Source organism: Solanum stenotomum, chromosome 3, assembly GCF_019186545.1.
Source record: "Solanum stenotomum isolate F172 chromosome 3, ASM1918654v1, whole genome shotgun sequence".
Classification (NCBI taxonomy): Eukaryota; Viridiplantae; Streptophyta; class Magnoliopsida; order Solanales; family Solanaceae; genus Solanum; species Solanum stenotomum.
Genome location: NC_064284.1, coordinates 2,180,141 through 2,199,711, shown reverse-complemented (window position 1 = coordinate 2,199,711; position 19,571 = coordinate 2,180,141). Strand labels below are relative to the sequence as shown.

Genomic DNA, 19,571 nt, shown 5'->3' with positions numbered 1-19,571 from the left:
AAATTTTGAAATTCGAAATGTACTATCTAAATTGGAGTAAATTTTTAATTGTTTTTACAAATTTGTCGAGGTTTAAAAAAAAATGAATTACAAAGTTAAAATGATAAAAACATGATTGTATTTATCTTAATTTTGTACTCCCTCCTCTCACTTTTTACTTGTTACAGTTTGATTTGACACACGCATTATAAATAATTATTGATATAGATATTTTATCAAACTATCATCTATTACGATGTCTTGAAAAATGATTTAAAAAACAATTATTTAATGCTATGGTGAATTATGAAATTTTTATTTTTATTTTTTTATATATAAAAGTGACAAGTAAAAAGTGAACGAAGAAAATAATTATAAAATAATATGAGATAACTATAAATAAATAAAAAGGAGTAAGAGAAATTCAAGTACTTCAGTGGTTCGTGTAATCGTGTTCCTCTAGGGAAGCACTATAAATACCCCTTCATAGGTTCACACTTTTTTCATTCCAACAAATCAAAAAACATTTCTTCTCTCATATAATCTCTCCTCTCTTTCAAATCCAATCACAAATTCCATCTTTCTCAATCAGAAACCAAATCAAACAATTCTCGAATCTTATAAGAATTTAGTTGAGAAGAAAAAAAATGGAGCAAAATTTGCCAGTTATAGCAAAGAAATTCTGGAATATAGTGCGAATAGCTTTCTTCATGCTGAGGAAAGGAATCTCAAAGAAAAAATTCATGCTCGATTTCAACTTACTCATGAAGCGTGGAAAAATCGCTAGCAAAGCCGCATTTCATAATCTCATGTTTCACCACGCGCACCAATTTTCTTCATCGTCTTCATCATCAGCTTCTTCTTCAACTCCCGAATCCGTGTTAGCACGCGCTCCATCCAGCGAGTACGAGTTCAGTTGCAGTAACAGCCCAGCGTACCCAGCTTTTCACCTTCCGTTCAACTTCAACAAGCGCGGTAAGCACCACGCTCATCTCTTTCCGTGTGCACACGCTCCGGCCACCGCAGACGACGATGTTGTTGTGATGAATGCTGCTGTGATGAAGGCTTTGGAAATGATTCAGAGTGCTAATGCATCGCCGGCGAATAATCTGCCCGGATTTGGAAGGACTCCGACGGTGAGGCAGTTGAGGATTACCGATTCTCCGTTTCCGCTGAAAGATGTTGAAGAAGATAGTCAAGTTGATGAAGCTGCTGAGAAATTTATTTCGAAATTCTACAGGGATTTGATGAGGCAATCTTCCCCTGGTGGTGCTTAAGCCCGAACTCTCTCAGATCTCTTGTTGCTAGTATATAAATATATATTTATTTCTATTGAGAACTTCATGCATGTGGCGGAGATGGTGGCCAATGCAATAACAAACAACGACGCAGGAACTATCAGCTGGAAGTTTCAGTGTTGTAAATTGTATGAAGAAGATTGGGAGCTATGAAGAGTGTATATGCTTTTATTGCATGTATAAAATTTCTGCTTTCATGGGAGTTTTTGGTTTTGTTTTTTTCCCTTTCGGGGCATTTTGGGATTATTCAAACAAAAAATAAAATGTAGTCCTACTTTAGTATATAGTTGTGATGAAATTTTGCCATTTTTAAAAAAAGTTGCAATGCAATGAAATATAATTGTTCAGATGTTTTAAAGTCCTGAAAGTTTGAATACAATAATTTTCTATATATAGCTCGATCTTTCTTTACTTTGTTTCGTAACTTCGTACTGTTTATTTTTATCTGTCGGTGTTTATATAACATTAATTATTGAAACAACTATGTATAAATGCACTATGTCATGTGATTTATTAACTTGATGTAAATATTATCGTGGATAACGCAATTCTAATAGAGTAGTTCATTATTTCTGAGGCAAAAACTGAATTGTAACTTAAGAAGAATGTTGAGGTATAATGTTATTTTTGATTTTCCACACAGTGTCTCAAATCACACACTATAGAATTCATGTAAAATGACGTTATCAACAAATTTTTCTCCATACATAAAATTTGAATCCAAAATCTCCGATTATGATATTATGTCAACGGGAATTAATGTCCCCAACGGAGACAATATGGAGCGGAATTTACCGATGTGATTCCACTAACTACAAAAACAAATCTCCTATAAACATGTTAAACTAATAATGCCACTTTATTTATTTTTTACTTTATTTTGTTTATGTAACTTCTTGCTTTTTAAGGTGGGTGTTTACCTGGAAACTTTCTTTGACAAACACATCTAAAGGTATATATGTTGATTTCAATAGTGGTAATTGCTTCTTTTTAGACCAAAAAATAAAATATAAATCGAAAGAAAGTGTGATATAGAAAATATTTTTTATGACTTATTGCAATTTGAATAAATAAAACAATTTTGCAAAGATTTCTTAAATAATATTTAACGATTAATCCTATGAGAATAATTACATAACTAAAAGAAAAGAATATTGTAATGAATCATAAAATTGATATTCTCGTGTTTACTAAGGTAACTATCTATCAATATATTTGGGTTGAGTAACAATGTTCTCTTTATTTAATTCATAATGAATCATAAAATTAATATTCTCGTGTTTACTAAGGTAAATATCTATCAATATATTTGGGTTGAATAACAATTTTTTCCATTGTTTGTCTTATCTTTTTTATATTTTAAAAAATAATTTCTCTTTCTACTGACATGACATATTTAAAATCATAAAATTAAATGACATTTGATTTATTTTATATATTTTTTAGTTTAAAACTATAATATTCAAAACTTCTTTTTACTTCTTCAAATTTAATATCAAATTAAAATCCGATAAACAAATTAAATCAGAGCGAATACTGCATAATCAGGCTCTACAATGACACTTTAACTTAATGATGAATTACTAATAATTAAATGAATTGTGATCTCTCGTGGATATGATCTTCTGTCAGCTCTGGCTAAATGTTGTGGGCAAGATATATTGTTCGTTAAAGTTCTAACTTTTTGTCATTAATTAAAAACCTCAACTTTAAGTGTTAATGGTGAAAGTAGATCAATAATTAATATTGAGAGACACTTGTCAAATATTCAACTTGCTTGTAAAATCTTTTATTACATGCTTAACATGTCATTTCACTATATTTCCCTTCAATACCGTTGCTTTAATTAGTGAAAAAACAACTTTAATTTGGTTCCATTTTGCATTAGTAATAAATAAATTAAAGTAACTGTTACAAATAAAACAAAACAAAATAAAGTAAAGAAAGTAAGCGCATATATATAACAAATTACAAGGGAGATTTGTTTATGAAGCTAAACATAAAAGAAGGTCTCCAAAATTGTTCCTTTATTAAAAAATTGAAAAAAATGATGCTGATGTGCTTCCTAAAAAATAAATTATGTTATGATTGATTATATTTTGAATAAAATAAAATAATTTAAACGTTACAAGGATTTCTTAAGTTATATTTTAATTTATCGATAGCCAAAAAGAAAAATTATATGACTTAAAAAGTATTTGTAGGTCATAAAATTGGTACCCCTTCTAATTACCAAGGTAAATCTATCAATACATTTGGATTGAACAATTGAGATTGTCTAATCAAGCTTTAGTGACACTTCTATTTTAACGAAAACTTGGGTTATATTTTTATGAGGTATATGAGTAATAATGAAAACATTCTAATCGTTATGATTCTTATGGTAAAGATAAAACAAGTCGCAATTAATTAATTGGATTATGATCTTTTGCCAGTTCTAGCTAAATTACTAAATTTTGTAGGTAAGATATGGTATGTTGATTGTAAAAGTTCTTTATTTTTTTATCATTAATTAAAAGTTTGAACTTAAACTTGTATGATCTTTAGAATTATTCTTTGATTATGTAATTAATAAGTTTCATTAATCACCTGGACTAATTTCCACCAGTCCAACTTTAAGTGTACTTGAATTTGTGTTGTTGGTCGTATGCCCAAATAATAATTGATTGTCACAAAATTGACTTATTCTTTTAATTAATTTGAGTATTTAACTAATGGTACGCTGGCGATTGTTATGTTCTTAGTTGGTGATTCTTTATAAATATATATTTTTTCAATTTTATGTTTTTCTTTATAAAATATATTCACTTTTAATTTAAGTGAGTATAGGAAATCATTTTTGCGATTGTTAATGCACCTACTCTTCAATCATCATTTTATATATTCCACAGTAAATTTGTTCATAATGACATCATCAATTGTGATAAGTCAAAAGATTAATAGTTGAATTGACGAAAGTATTTTTAGTTTTTGGTTGAATTTGGAAAAAGTGTTCCAGAAAGGAAGAAATACAAGCTTTAACATTTTTCATCTTTCGAAGGATCCACGTGTAAATCTCAAAGGTTTTTTTTTATCTTAAAATACTTATCACATTCTATTTATCATGAAATTAAAGTGCCAAATAACAAATATAAAGTCAGAAATTTCGATTGATTATGTGATTTAATTGGACACTTGTCTAATAATGTTCCTTAAACACTACGATTTATTATAAAGAGAATGACAGAGTTAATTAAATTGGATAAACTCAACAACATATTTCAATCATGTCAAAAGGGTTTTAATCATTGACCCCATGGTTAAATTTTTTTAAAAAAGTTATAAAGGCAAGTCGACACCCTATAGTATTAAATTTCTCTGTGTTATGTCAATTTAGTAACTTATAAATTAAAGTTGTAATACGTTTCGTTTACTCATTCAAAACTTTGACATTTCTTGTCATGTTAATAATTGGAATTCTCTGAAAATAATTCAAAACCAGCAACACATTTTATATTTTAAATTTATATCTTAAAGGCGAAGTTATCAAATGAGGCCACAAAACCAATGATAACCTCCACATAAAATATATATATGTAACTTATTTAAGTTACAATCATATTGAATGTGCAAAATTTATTAACGTAATGATTAGGGTACGCTTTTGTCATTCTTCAACTTTTCACTGTGAGACTAATATAAGCAAAATTATTAATCAAAGTTTAACAAATAAAGTAAACTACTCCCTCTGTATAAAAGAAAAATGACCTACTTTAACTTAATACGGAGTTTAAGAAAATAAATATTTTTTTTCAATCTTGTAACCCTATATTAAAGTTATGTCAAATGTATCAAAATGTCTTTTAAACTTATTTGGTCTTAAATATGTCAGGTGAAGAGTTAAAATTAAAGTGTTTTCAAAAAAGAAAATGAGATATTCATTTTAAAATATTTTTTAAAAAACAGTAGTTCATTCTTTTTTAAACAAAGAGTATAACTTTTAAAGTAGAGAAAAGACCTAAAATCACCACTGAAGTTGTTTTGAATTTTCAAAAAGTCACTTTAACTTTGTGGGTGTCCTATTACCCCACGAAACCATCTAAATCCACAATAAATATACCCTTTTGACTAATTTTAAGACCACTCGTGTTGTCACAAAATATGGGCGCGTGAAGGACTATTCATACAGCTTCAGACCAACGTAAAATTGTCATATGGCACTCCCAATTTGACTTATTTTGAAAAAAATATAAAAACCTATGTATTAATTTTTTTAAGCTTTATTAGGAATAGTTTTTAATTTTCAAATCTTTTTTCTCATCTTCCCTATCATCATTAGCTTACCCATATTTCTTGGGCATCTATGTCTTTCTTCAAAAAAAAATTCTTTTGATCTTTTTCCTTTCTGGTCATTATTTTTTAAAAACTAATGTTATTGTGTTCATTCTTATTTTTTTTTGAATAACAAATAAGTTTAGTGATTTTATTCCTACTACAAATCAAGTTTAAGATTTGGGAATAGTGAAACTATGGGAAACTCTATTTGGGAGTAAGAAGTTGGAGAAGAAGGTGATTTAAATGTCAGATTTTAACTTGGTGATATTTTGAATATTTAAATTTTGATTATTTGATGATATTTATTTTCATAAATAAATTAATTTGTGGTAGTTTGATAAATAATTAGTAATGTTACCGGAAAATTCCATCCCGTCACAGCGGGTTTGGCAACTGTTCATCGCCATGAAAGGAATGACATAAGAAGAGGTTGAGGCGAAGAAAGAAGAAAAAGAAAAAGAAAAAGAAAAGCAAAGAAATCAAATAAAAATAATGAAAAATTACTTTTAACACATGTTAAAGTGGCTATTAGTGCGTGACTTATAAATATTTTTGTATAAGTGGTATTTGGTGAAAAATGGGGTATACATACTATTGTGAAGTTGTTCAATGGGGGTAATAGCACACCCACAAAGTTAAGATATCTTTTTGAAAATTCGAAACAACTTTAATAGTGACTTTATGTCTTTTCTTTTAAAGTAACACTAGAAATTAATACTTACTGAGATGGGCATCCAATAAAGGAATAGCTAATTGGCCAAAATAATAAACAATATAGCATTTTCTCTATTTCATTTTACTTCATCTTTAATTTATACTAAAATGAATTTTTATATTTACTTTTCTATTTTAATAAGTAAATATATTTTTTTCCACATATTAGCTAACCTTAATATTAAATAACTATATGAAACAGTAATAATCAAACTTAGAGTTCAAAATATCACCGATAAAGTTAATTTAGTTACACATACAATTTGAATAAAAGTTTTTAAGGATTAGTGTATTAAATCAGACCAATTAAAATGAAACAGAAGAAAAGAACCTATTTCCAAATAGAGATATTTATTCCTCCTATAAATATAAAAAGCGGAACACCAATTGAGATGGGCATGATAGTGAAGTAAAAGAAGATGCATGGCATGCATGCTATTTTTTTCAAGAAAACAAGGTGCATGATATTGACTTTTTTTCAAATTTCCCCAAATTGAAAAAAAAAAACATTCAAGGACAAAAACAATATTTAAGGGCAGGTGCAGATGTACCCACTAATTTCAGCTGGTATATATGTGGGTAATTAATTGACTTTTTCTTTTATAAATGTGTATTACCACAAAACCTACACTGCTACACAAATGAAATGGTTTTTGAGCAAAAGAAAATGATATTTTCAAATAGGCATAATACATAAACATGACTTTTAACTTGACTTTAACAGACAATTATGTCCTTTAATTTTGAGTGTGCACAAAATACTTAAACTTGTATAAAATTGAATAAGTAGACACACGTGTCCTACATTGCCTAATACACGTAGGACGCTACGTAGGACACGAAATTGTGTGCCATGTAGGACGAATGTATCTATTTGTTCAATTTTATACAAGTTTAAGTGTCTACTTATGCACACCCAAAGTTAAAGATCATAGTAGTCAGCGGACACCAAGTTAAAGGTCATGTTTATGTATTATGTCTTTCAAATATCTTGCATGTTATTTTCAGATGTTTGATATGTAAAAAAAGNTTAAACTTGTATAAAATTGAATAAGTAGACACACGTGTCCTACATTGCCTAATACACGTAGGACGCTACGTAGGACACAAAATTGTGTGCCATGTAGGACGAATGTATCTATTTGTTCAATTTTATACAAGTTTAAGTGTCTACTTATGCACACCCAAAGTTAAAGATCATAGTAGTCAGCGGACGCCAAGTTAAATGTCATGTTTATGTATTATGTCTTTCAAATATCTTGCGTGTTATTTTTAGATGTTAATTATGTAAGAAAAAACTTTTTTTTTCCTGAAACAGACAGATTCCCTCTGTCTACTTTTATTTGTCATGTTGCGCTTTTCGAAAATCAGTTTGACTAATTTTCAAAGTTAAATTAGATTACATTTATTTGATATTTTAAACAAAATATTAGATATTCAAAAACTATACGAAATGTACTATAAATTGCAATTTTTTGCATATCAATATGATGAAAAAATATATCAAATGTTAATCAAAATTCTTACAGTTTGACTTTAAAAAGAAAATCATGACAATTAAAAATGAACGGAGGAAGTATAAAACTAAAATTAAAATTGTCATAAAAGAGTGAATATAATTATACGATCAAGGTAGGGAAGGTGGCTTTAGTGAAAGTTACACTACCTAACTTTTTTTTTTTTGCTAAGACTTGCCCACAACTACCCACCACCTTTCATAAAGTTGACAAGTTGTGGTCTTAAAACAAAAACAAACAAACTAGGTTTTCTATTGTGACCCATTCAATTTATGTTCTTACATGACAACACAAAAGTCAAAAGACCTTTTTTTTTTAATTTACAATCAACAGTCTAACTATATCAACTTGAAAAAAGGGATTTGATAATTGAAGAACACATTAATTACCTGAATACATGTTGCCAATAATTGCATTGAATAATCTATTTCACATCTTTTCGTGATCAATTGGGTAGAAATAACTCAATTAATCACTTTCTCAATATTTTTTTTTATTTTTCATCAGATATATTTATATTGAGGCTGTCTAATTTCGAATCCTTGTTTCATAATCAAAAATGCTTTGTACCAAAAACAATTTCATATTCATGGCTCGTGTCTGAAATCTTAAATTAAAAATCATTTTTAATACGTTAAAAGAAGATTTTTTTTTTACCCTTTTCTGTTAATAAATGGGTAGCTTAGTTTATTATTATTTTCCGCACGTATGCTCATTTGTGTGGATTGTGGCGTACAAAGTTTTTGTTTGGGTATTAGAATAGGTTTTTTTTTTTTAAAAAAAAAATAAAAATATCAGACATTGTAATTGGAAAATATTAAAACCTAAAAGCAAATTCCAAAAAGAAAGAAAATTTGAGTGTGGAAGGGCACTGGGAAGTGGTGCTCAATTATTGAACTCCTCATATTGCACTAATCAAATCTCTTCCTTTTTTTTTACAACTCATGTTTCCGTACATACAAAAAAACAAAAACAAAAACAAAAAGCAACCCCTCTATTTACTAATTTATCCATTTCTCAAATTTAAAAACATAAAAAAATGTAGCATAAGTATTTACTAAAATAAGATCATATTGTTTTTGTTGTTGTGGGGGCATAAAAATAAAATACTATTAGTAACACTCCTCACTTTCAATCTAAAAGTAACACCCCTCTGATATGTGATGTGAAAGAGTTGTTCGGATGATAAACACCCTCACTTCCAATCTGAAAATTGTGAGTTCGAGTCATCAAGAAAGTAAAAATGATGGGGAACTCCTGGAGGAGTTAAAAAAGAAAAGAAAAAAAAAAAGAAGTGAGCCTATTTGGTTGGAAGACTAATTATGTGATAATTATAATGTAGAATCAAGTTTTATTTGATATTTTTAAGACAAATACAATAAATTTGAAGAGAACGAGGGAGTCTTTTAGGTGACACTCTTTCCTTTTTATATAAATAACTTATGTATATACATTACTCTCTATATCTCCATTCAACACTTTTTTTTAGTTTATCTCAAAAAGAAATATTAATTTTTACCTTTCTATAATTAAAAAAACATTACTTCGAAATTCCCCCTCAACCCTTAATAAAATGATGAAATGATTTATAAGCATACAAATATTCATGATTTATTTTATACCATAAATTTCAAAAATATCCTTTTCTTTTTTAAATTAAGTCAAGTCAAACGATGCCACATAAATTAAAACAAAAAGAATATTCAAAAACATCAACCATACTATATAATATTAAGGAGTTTTATGTGGTGACTAAATCTCATATTCCACCAACCAAACGGCCACTAACACCATTGTTAAGGAAGGTATATACTAAATAGTATTATGCCATATATTGATGCCTCTATATAAGGAAAAAGAACTATAGCAATTCAATAAAGCTGAAACATCAACATAATTAGAGCACCTTTTGTATAAAGTGAGCTAGCTAAAGGGACGTGTCACTCAACAATTATTTAGCAATGTATTATGAACTCTTGGGATATATGAATATGAAGATGATAATAAATCTATAAAGGACCATACCTTTTAATTATATGAATGAGAATTTATACATGTCTTCATCCTTATCTTCTTATACAGTTATTATCCAACTTAGATAATGTATAATGTATTAAGGAATCGTTATATATCCTTTAGCACGATTGAATATGCAATTTCTCATTTTTGTTTTTTCTGCGTGCTTTGAATCTATTGCTATTTTAGATATGCTTTTTTACTTTATTCTAAATTTGTATATTACATAGTTTTTTTAAAAAGAAATATATCATAATAAAGGTTGATAATATAAGAGTAAAATAAAATTATTTTAAAATATTAATTGATATAAGTGGGGATTGAAAATTGTCGAAGAAATTTAACTTTTAAAGTAAAGTTGGGAGACGTAAATAATTTTCACCCTATTTTAAATTATTTTGTATGATGAATGATATTGATGACACCAGTTGAGCTTAAATTACGAAGAAATGGTCAATGCAAATTTGTATAGCCCAATTTCATGGATCAGAAATTTGGTGAAGAATATGTAAATTTTCTTCTTAGTTATTTTAAAATGTGTAAAATTCAATATACAGTCACCATAATAACATATTTAACCTCTATACCTAATACCTTTCATAATTTTCGACGAATATTAAGTACCTGACCACCCTTCACCTAAGATGGCTCCGCTCATTGCTCACCACAAGTGAAATTATTGTTGTTGTCTTTTAATTCCTCCTCTATGATTGGGCGCGCACTTAACTAAGGAGAGCTGTAATAGGTCCCCAATCACTTTTCTTTTATCAAATATCAATCTTTTTGTTTGATCATTTTTCCTTTTTTCTCATGAACAGTATTATAGTTGCACATAAAAAATAGATGGAAACCAACATTATATTAAATGTTGAGAGCCAATAATATAGTGCCAATTTCTGAATATAGGTAAAGTTAAACTAGAAATGAAACAACAATGATAATTGATGTCGGATTCACAAGACTCTGCTAAACCATTTAGCAGTCCTTTCACCTTTGAGCAAAAATTAGGTGGAATCCAGTTTTCGAGCCTGAGCTTTTAGACATTATACCCTCTAACTTGCCTCACATTTATATTCATTAATTTTGGATGTCATAAGTATCTACTTAAACTCAAACAAGTAGACATATGTGTTCTACGTGACACTTTGCATCCTAAATGAAGTTCTACGTGTATTATGCCATGTAAACACGTGTCTTTATTTGTTCAGTTTGATATGAATTTAAATGTATATTTATATGCATTTAACTTCATAGTCCATTTCTTGTGAAAATAAAATTTATACCTAGTGCAATCTTAAAATTGAAAAAAAATAAAATGAAACGGCCAAAAGTGATTAAAAAAATTAAAAAATGAAACGCCCACCGTGGGGCTCGAACCCACGACCACAAGGTTAAGAGCCTTGCGCTCTACCAACTGAGCTAGACGGGCTTGTTGTGTAAGACTGTTAAAATTATTTATTTAGCCAATTCATCAAGCTTGTGAGACACAAGTATCATTCTCTATTTATTTATTTATTTATTTATTTATCAGCATCTATTTATATTCAACAATCTGCGAGAGGGACTGGTATTTGCTCGATGAAATGTTCTAAATACTACTCAATCACTTTTAATCTTTTGATTTAACTTGCTTTAAGCATTACTCTAATCATTTTTAAGTGATGAGTCATTTATTTTCTGGTATCCAGCCATAAGTTCAGTGATTCTACAACAACAAACTATGCTTCAATATCAAGTAAGTTGGGATGGACTATATAAAACCTCACATATCAAATACTACCATTCAAAATCATCTTAAGACCAATTTTAAGATTACAACTCTAGTTATGATTGTGGTCTAATAAACCATTCAATCTGTAATCAGCAAAGAGGCAATATAGAACAACAACATACCTAGTGCAATTCACAAGTGAGGTGTGGAAAGGGTGGGATATATCATATACGTACACCTTACCCCTACTTTGTGAGGTAGAGAGGTTGTTTCCGACAGACAAAGGCAAGATAGAAAAGTGGGCAGAAAAGAAGAACAAGCAAAGGGAATGCTAAATATTACATTGCTTCCAACATCCAAAATTCCAGCACAACTCCCCGGATGTGCTGGCCCAGTGAGTTTATCACTGTTCAAGATTCTACCAACCATCGAGTTACAGTTATTCACCATTGTTTTCATGAAACTTGTACAAGACACACAATTCAGCGTAATACACGAGTAGAAACACTTTATCCTGCTATCCCAAGTTTGGATGCTTAGTGACTAAGGTGTACTTTCTTTGTTTAACCATCTGGCATTTGAAGCTCATTGACACGAGTTTACTACATCCTATCCTCCTCAGACTCCACTAATGGAATTTCACTGGGTGTGTTGTCGTTGTTGTTGTTCTTGTTATAGGTGAAGTTTGGTCTGCAACACATCTTGTCGAGTGTAATTTTCTCCTGCATCAGAACAATAACAATGAAATTATTAGTATTGAGTATTGACATCAATATACTACCACTATATGCCATGTTTCAATGATTTACCTCAGCCTTATCTAAGTCATAGCGGACGACAAAGATGCACGTGCATCTTGTACTATCATGTAAATTCCTTTGGATCTCCACAACCTCTGAGTCACCATATACTGCGAGATATTCATCTTCCTGTGAATTTGGAACATACAATTACAAAATGAGCATAACAAGACTTGGAGAAATGAAAGGACATATTTCGTGATATCTATGGTGGTTTTTAAGAACCGAGGAGTATTATTCTTAACAAAAGTTGGCAAAATGAAATGATACCCTGAAGCACATCACAGGATCTCCAACGCTCAGCTTGACACATTCTGAGGGCTCTAAGGGAACAGAACGTTCACGTACTCCCCTTTTAACATTCACCCATTCATCTTCTTCATTACCAAAGCCAGCAAATCTTACACGAACTTCCTGCAAAACGAAATACTTCATATATTTCAGAACAAATCTTTGTCCAACATAAAGTTCAGCAGATATGACGCTGATTGCTGCACCATAATATGGAGCTCATTCAACCACATATACTGTTCAAGTCAAATGCATTTCGACTTAAAAGAGTGACAAGTGAGTCCATCATCTACGTTTCAAAATCAGTTATCAATGCATTTCTATCATATAAAACCTAGGGGAGGATTCCTGGCACTATTAGACTTTTCCTACTTAACAGTGGGGTCAAGGATATATCTTAAATCTCTCACATACACCGTGATCACTAGATTACTATAACTTCCAGCAGAGCCGGAGCCAGGTTTTTTACTTCCGGGGTTGAAAATATGAAAAGTACACACACGAAGAAGCCAAAGAAAGTTCAACATCTACTATATATACATAAAAAAATCATTTTAGCCATGTATAAACAATATAAAGTTTCATCGATAAATCCCCTTGACCTTACCTAGCTCCGCCTATGACTTCTAGGTAAACAAGAACCAAAGGGCGTATTCTAGTCTAAAATGTCAATACAAATAGGAAAACCAGATAAAGGATCAGAGAGAACAAACATCTTACAAGCTCGCCTGTGTAAAGAACTCTGAAGTTGAGAAATGAGGCCACATCATACCTGCAAAAGCCAGAGAAACGGCTACTTGGTCAGACAGGGTCAATATCAATTTTGCCGCAGCAGTAAGAGCCTGACAGAGCATAACACACTTTGCAACATTTAATTTCATATTAATTACGTTAGGACTTCATTAAAACTTTGCTTTATTTGCAAGAGTGGTTCTTTGTTTTCCTAAAGGTCAGTCCATAATCTAGAGTAGGAGAATCGGGACGAGATAGAAACAGACAAGAGAAGGAGAAAAAGAATAGTTGACAGCAAATGATAGTCGCAGAAAAAAGTTCAAAAGCAGACAAGGCTTGCACAGAGATAAGGAGAAGCAAAAGTCATTTTGAACAAAAGAGACCAACAAAGAAGCAGCAAAACAGAAGTCATATACGAAGAGTTTTTGCAAATGAAAGAACAGAAAGAAGAAAGTAAGAAAAGGCTGAAGAGTATTGAGAGAGGAATGTTTTGTGCCTCAATGTCTGAAGCGCAAACTTCTTTGAAGTTGCTTCGCTTCACTGATGAGAAGCAATGAATGCTTGCTTCCGAAGTGCTTCATGACTTTAAGCAACGGAGTGATCTCTCTTTATAACATCTCAGTATATAATTCTAGATCTGCAGCATAGTTTTTTGAGGATGAGCTAGTATCTTATCGAATTCATACATAGATATGGGAACATAATTCTTGGTGAGTAAAGTTCAGAAAGCATACAAGCAACTCAAGCTGGTTCCTTATTGGATATAAAAATCTAGTATTACTATTGAGAAAGGAGTTTTGTCACACAGGATTCCGTTGACCTTTAGTCCTTTACGACATTCATATTTTTGGTAGAATTCTATGCTCAGGACAAAGAGTTGCTATGACTAGCACCAACTCATCCTGTTAATGCCTGAACCATTCCACTGAATATTGCCAACTTTTGCCTTTCAATCCGAGGTATGAAAGACTTGCCTCTACAGTATGGTATGTTCATTTTTCTTCGACATTTCATGGTAGAAGTTGAGAGAAAATGATAGATCAGTTCTCTGATGAGGTGATAGTTTTTCACTTATTAGTAGATCTTATGCTTCCTATCATTGTTATGTTCCTGAGAATGCCTTAATACATCTTTACTAGCTTCAACTTCTTAAACTCCACTCCCAAGCTGCTGAACTCGGATATCCATAAGTTGCTTTTACCAGCACAAATTAACTACAAGAGATATGATGTTTCATCATGACATTTTATCACCTCTGGCAATCTAAGATGCAGGTTTGCTAAGTATATAAGAAATGCAAATTATGTCATTCGTTAATTATTATTTTTCCAACCTAAAGGGCCACTAGCAGCGATTCTTCTTCCATATCTGGTAACAAAACTGAAGACCAATAGTATTGAGACAAAATCAGAAACTACAAGGCTGTGATCTATGAGGAGAAATAGATTAGGTCTAAACACGTGGCCACTAGCAGCGATTCTTCTTCCATATCTGGTAACAAAACTGAAGACCAATAGTATTGAGACAAAATCAGAAACTACAAGGCTGTGATCTATGAGGAGAAATAGATTAGGTCTAAACACGTGGAATCTCAGCAAAATAAAGCACTATCTGTCGTATAGAGAACGCTATAGCTACATATCAAATACTCACCAAGCTAAATCCTTTGCTGACAGAGCTTCAAAAGCCAACCCTGTGAGTTCTTTGGCCATCTCTGCTGCAGAAACTACAATAGAATGCACATTGGTCTGAGATTGACAGTAACAGCAACCAAGTAGTTACAAAGTTCAAGGCACTCTATTTAAAATACGAGTCTGTTTATCATTAATACAATACATCATTTTTCTTATGACATTGCACTCATGCATATCATAATACGATACTGTAGGCAAGTACTCTCTATGGTCAACCATGATAAGTGAGAAAACACAGAGAAAACAGATAAAATCAAATAAAATGTCTTAAAACCACAGGATATGCATTACGTAAATTGTCTCCTGGTTTCACCAAGATGCTAGCAACTGTTTAAATTAAACTGGTGTATCTTGGGAACAAAAGCAACTCGATAAGACTAAATTTGTAAGACTACAGGCACCAGCAAAGTATTTCATGTCGGCACATTTGAATGAAACTTTTTGTCAAACTCATAAGAAGAGAAAATTTCAACGAAATAGCAGGTTAAAACAGATAAACAGGAAAAGAAGATACCGGTGGCTCATCTTCACTATAAACTGGTGATTATGTGTGTTAGTTACATAAAGGTTCTTTATATCTAATTCTTCTTTTTTCATAGTTATCTATATTTCAGCAACTCAAAAGAAAATTCATATGATTCATACATCGATATGAATAAACTACGTCTAATCCCTTAGTGAGGACAAAATCATACATGTGGACCATGAATAACCATAGCTCAAAAATGCAGTCTCAATTCACTACACTAATACAGGCCAGTGAGAAATTAGTAACCTCTGGGCCTCTGAGGCATGTCATATGCACATTCTGGGAGTCTTGTGTAACCACAAGCATCGTATTTTTTGTAGACCACCAGAGATGAACTTGCGTTTTTAGATTTTGGTTTTCTTCCTCGTCGTTTAGGAACAACAGGTTCATCATAATCATCAACATGTTCTACATAATCATCAACAGGGACTTCAGCTGCTTTTGGTTTTTTCTTATCAAGAAACCAACTTTGCACCTTTGACATAACAAAAACATAATGAAAATTTGTAAGAATGTCTCGTTCTTTCTTGACAACACTTTAATTTCAACCTTTCACATGCTACATATTTTTAGTTTAAGATCACACGATTCAAAAAATATCCTTTACTTTCTATACTTAATGTCAAGTCAAAACTAGATAAACAAATTGAAACGGAGGGACTACCAAAGAATGCAATAAAAACAGAAAATATTTACAAAGTTTAGAGATAAACCTGTTCCCCTTTTATTAAAGATTTCCCAGTACGAAATGGCGAAGAACTGCAAGAATCAACAATTAGCAACAAGAAATAAAAGACAATTTAATCCAATTATTTTCTTACCTAAACTTGGTAGCAAATTCTTGACACAACTCTTGACTGATTGATTTTCCTTTCAATCCTTTAAAGAAAGTGGTCATTTCCATAGCCTGTTAACAGAAAACTGAAAATCCTCAGAAAATTTATCCACATTTGGTAATTTAATTTAATCCAAAAGACATGCAATAATTTAATCAAGAAAGTGAATTGAAATTTACCTCAGCTAAGGTGAAATCCATTAATTCTTCATCTGTTTCCATCAAGTCATCCATTTTTTTTTTCTGTGTAAACCAAACACAGAATACAGAAGAGAGAGAGAGAGAGTGTTTTCGTGGGATTTTGTGCTGCTGTCTGCCTGAGAGAGAAGCAGAGTTGTGACTTTGTTTGGGAAAAAAAGTTAGATCCTCTGAGTCGAGGTGAGTGTTTAGTGTACGTGGTAATCCAATAGATAGTTGACACGTGTGTGTATGATGACGATAGTTGGTGGAGCGAGTCATGTAACACAAGTACTCCAAACGAAACTCAACTGAAATGGGCCAAATTGGGTAACAAATAAATTTTGAGATCCCTTTTAAAATTGAAAATCACTTCTTAATTTTAAAATATTATATTTACTTATATTTCTTTTATTATTATTATTTATGTAACTTTTTAAAAAGATGGGCAAAATGGTCTCTAAATTGGAAGAAATAGATGGCCAAAAGATTATGATTTAAGAAAAGAGATCTCTTAAGAAAATTCTAATAAATAACATCATATAATGGGGGAAAGGATTATATTCTCTAACAAATAAATCATAGTATTCCTTTTAAATATATTTGTTTTTAATCAAATTTTAGGATTAGATATGTCATTGTACTTTAAAAAAGCATAATTATCCTATGATGTTAATTTCTTATATTCCACCTAAACTTTCTTATATATGTCTACGTGACACATTTTTTTTCTAATTAAATTTACTTATTTTATATAGACATTTTCTTGTATGAAGCATGGAAAAATGTCATAAATATATCTCTTTACTTCGTGTATTAGCTAAGTTTATCCTAAGTATATACTATAAGGTCAAATATGCCTCTATTTTTTAAATCGGACTCAGCCCAACCCACTAAACTAAATAATACATATCAAATTAATCTCAATTATAAATATCCTAATGCTTTTATATTTGATTTTGAGATTCCTTTCAAAACATGGGCACTTTTGCCCACTTTAATAACGGTTGGAGCATATGTGACTCTATAGTATAATTAATGAGCTGTTTTTGACACTTTTAAATAACTAGAGGGTTTTTTTCTTCAATGTTAGGAAAAAAAATTACTTAATTTTAATAAAGATATAAATTATTGTCCAACGGTCGACTCTTGGCGCATATTAAGGCACATAGTAACCGTTGTTGAGACAAACTCGTCGTCTTCCACAATTCACAATTAACATATATCTCTCTCTGTTTCCTTTTGTTTTTTGAGTTATTATTAATTTCTTCTTCACAATTCACATAATCATCAATGGAAAATGGTGGTAAAGTTCAGCATGTTACAAAGGCATCATCAGATCAGCTACTGAGGAAGTTTGCTGAGATGGATTCTGAACTAGAAGTTAAAAAGGAGCTCAGATTAGCTAAAAGAAGGAAAAGGACACTACAAACCAAAGTTGATACTACTAATCATGTTTTCGGCGAAAGGAAATCCCTGTTACCTCCCGCAGTTTCTCAAAGATCCGTGGCGTTGATTGTAAAAGCAAAGCTTAGGGCTAGGAATCTCAACAACAGATCCTTTTTTGGTACTATTGAGAAGGTTAGAGTAATTCATTCTTCATCTCTTGCTATTTTTGCTCCGCTAATTTCATAGCAGATTGATCGATTTAATTATCAAATACGCCTCTAATAAAGATTAATTCGTCAGTGCATTCTAGCAAAAATAATAACAGAGTCAGCTAATTTCATCATATTTAGGGCTCCTTTGCTACGAGGATAACACATAATTTTAGGATGAGTTTATTCCAGGTTTGGTTGGGATAACTTATGGTGGGATTAGTTATTTCCGGATTGTATCAGATAGCTTCAAATCTGCAATTGTTATGATATACAGATAAATTTGTTCTAAATCACTTGTTTTTTTCTTTCTTTCTTTCTTGTACATAGACTTGGCGCAGAACTGTACAAGGGGCTTCAAAGGTCTTCATTGAGAAGCATTACAATCGGCATAGGCGTCTAATAAGTGATACAGAGTATTAGGTAAAGATTTGTTAAAACAAGGTTGGATTTTTACTAACCTTGACTACACTGTATTCTTCCATCTATGGTAAGAAATAGTAACTACATTCTTTATTTATTTATTTTCCTTGTCAAGCTGCTGCTTTTGATTTGTAGTGTGTAATCGTGTTATTTCATTCTTTAACTTGTATGTTTGTGTAATTTTGATAAAAGAATAAGAATTGCTGAATCACAGTATTGATCAAGTTGGTCTATGTTGTAGAACATAATGTTAGTGAAATTTCATCCTCCAGTAGAATTAATGTATCTGAACCCCAATTTGAGCATGTTTCCAGATGCTCAGAAGGAAAATTATGGCAATATGGCCGGTGAGTTTTGTGTGGAGAATTACTACAGAGAAGCCAAAGACGGACGAGGAAAATGATGATCCCCATATTTAGGGGATAGCAGCTGGATTCACCTAGCTAGAGGCTTATACAATAGCAATAGCAAGTGTTTGGAAAACTATATGCACAACGGAAGCATACTAGAATCTTACTGCTTACATAAATAATAGATAATCAATACTGTTTATGCTAGAACACATAAATATACTGAAATTTAATTCGATAAATATCTCTTGAAGCATGAACAGATACCTTCAAGTGAATCCCCAAGTTAGACAGTCCTTCAAGTGAATTTACAAGATAGCCATGGTCTTCTACAGTGATCCCAAATTCACATGATCTGAACTCTCTTAATACTTGGGTGGGCAAGTATCGAATAGAAAACTAATCAATCTAGGGCTAGAATAATTCCTAATTATAGAGATTTCTTCAAAGTCCAAAGAGGAGAACCAAACACACGTATAAAAAGAAAACTAACGCCTCTCCCCTTTTCCCTTTAGAATTAGGATTCTGAGTTATAGTTAAATATGGGCACTGGAGGGACCACAGAATTAATTACTGAGGCTTCCTATTATGGA

The 19,571-nt window shown here is 31.1% G+C and overlaps 3 protein-coding genes and 1 non-coding gene across 4 annotated transcripts; 2 read left to right on the top strand and 2 right to left on the bottom strand.

Moving 5' to 3' along the window:
* The first annotated feature begins 400 nt into the window (after nt 1-400).
* On the top strand, nt 401-1,638 carry LOC125860861 (uncharacterized). The gene has a single exon (XM_049540894.1). The coding sequence runs from the start codon at nt 627-629 to the stop codon at nt 1,254-1,256; it is 630 nt and encodes a 209-aa protein (XP_049396851.1). The 5' UTR covers nt 401-626; the 3' UTR covers nt 1,257-1,638.
* A 9,556-nt stretch (nt 1,639-11,194) lies between these two features.
* On the bottom strand, nt 11,195-11,267 carry TRNAK-CUU (transfer RNA lysine (anticodon CUU)). Its single transcript has one exon. It is a non-coding gene; the product is annotated as a tRNA-Lys (tRNA).
* Nucleotides 11,268-11,863: 596 nt separating this feature from the next.
* LOC125860554 (protein SAWADEE HOMEODOMAIN HOMOLOG 1) lies at nt 11,864-16,706 on the bottom strand. The gene is made up of 9 exons (XM_049540538.1): nt 16,611-16,706; nt 16,417-16,502; nt 16,309-16,354; nt 15,842-16,070; nt 15,026-15,098; nt 13,361-13,412; nt 12,620-12,763; nt 12,359-12,478; nt 11,864-12,271 (listed from the first exon to the last, which is right to left on the bottom strand). The coding sequence occupies exons 1-9, from the start codon at nt 16,662-16,664 to the stop codon at nt 12,152-12,154; spliced, it is 924 nt and encodes a 307-aa protein (XP_049396495.1). The 5' UTR covers nt 16,665-16,706; the 3' UTR covers nt 11,864-12,151.
* Nucleotides 16,707-17,815: 1,109 nt separating this feature from the next.
* Nucleotides 17,816-18,851, top strand: LOC125859871 (uncharacterized). Its single transcript, XM_049539718.1, has 2 exons — nt 17,816-18,188; nt 18,536-18,851. The coding sequence occupies exons 1-2, from the start codon at nt 17,901-17,903 to the stop codon at nt 18,626-18,628; spliced, it is 381 nt and encodes a 126-aa protein (XP_049395675.1). The 5' UTR covers nt 17,816-17,900; the 3' UTR covers nt 18,629-18,851.
* Nucleotides 18,852-19,571: the final 720 nt, after the last annotated feature.

Bases quoted from the DNA above. Each gene is read 5' to 3' on its own strand.
- LOC125859871 (XM_049539718.1), top strand. From the start codon at position 17,901: ATGGAAAATGGTGGTAAAGTTCAGCATGTTACAAAGGCATCATCAGAT. The intron at 18,189-18,535 runs GTTAGAGTAATT...TCTTGTACATAG, and splicing joins TTTTTGGTACTATTGAGAAG to ACTTGGCGCAGAACTGTACA.
- LOC125860861 (XM_049540894.1), top strand. From the start codon at position 627: ATGGAGCAAAATTTGCCAGTTATAGCAAAGAAATTCTGGAATATAGTG.
- LOC125860554 (XM_049540538.1), bottom strand. From the start codon at position 16,664: ATGGATGACTTGATGGAAACAGATGAAGAATTAATGGATTTCACCTTA. The intron at 12,764-13,360 runs GTAAGATGTTTG...TTCGTTTTGCAG, and splicing joins TTCTTTACACAGGCGAGCTT to GAAGTTCGTGTAAGATTTGC. The intron at 12,479-12,619 runs GTATCATTTCAT...CCAAATTCACAG, and splicing joins ATCCTGTGATGTGCTTCAGG to GAAGATGAATATCTCGCAGT.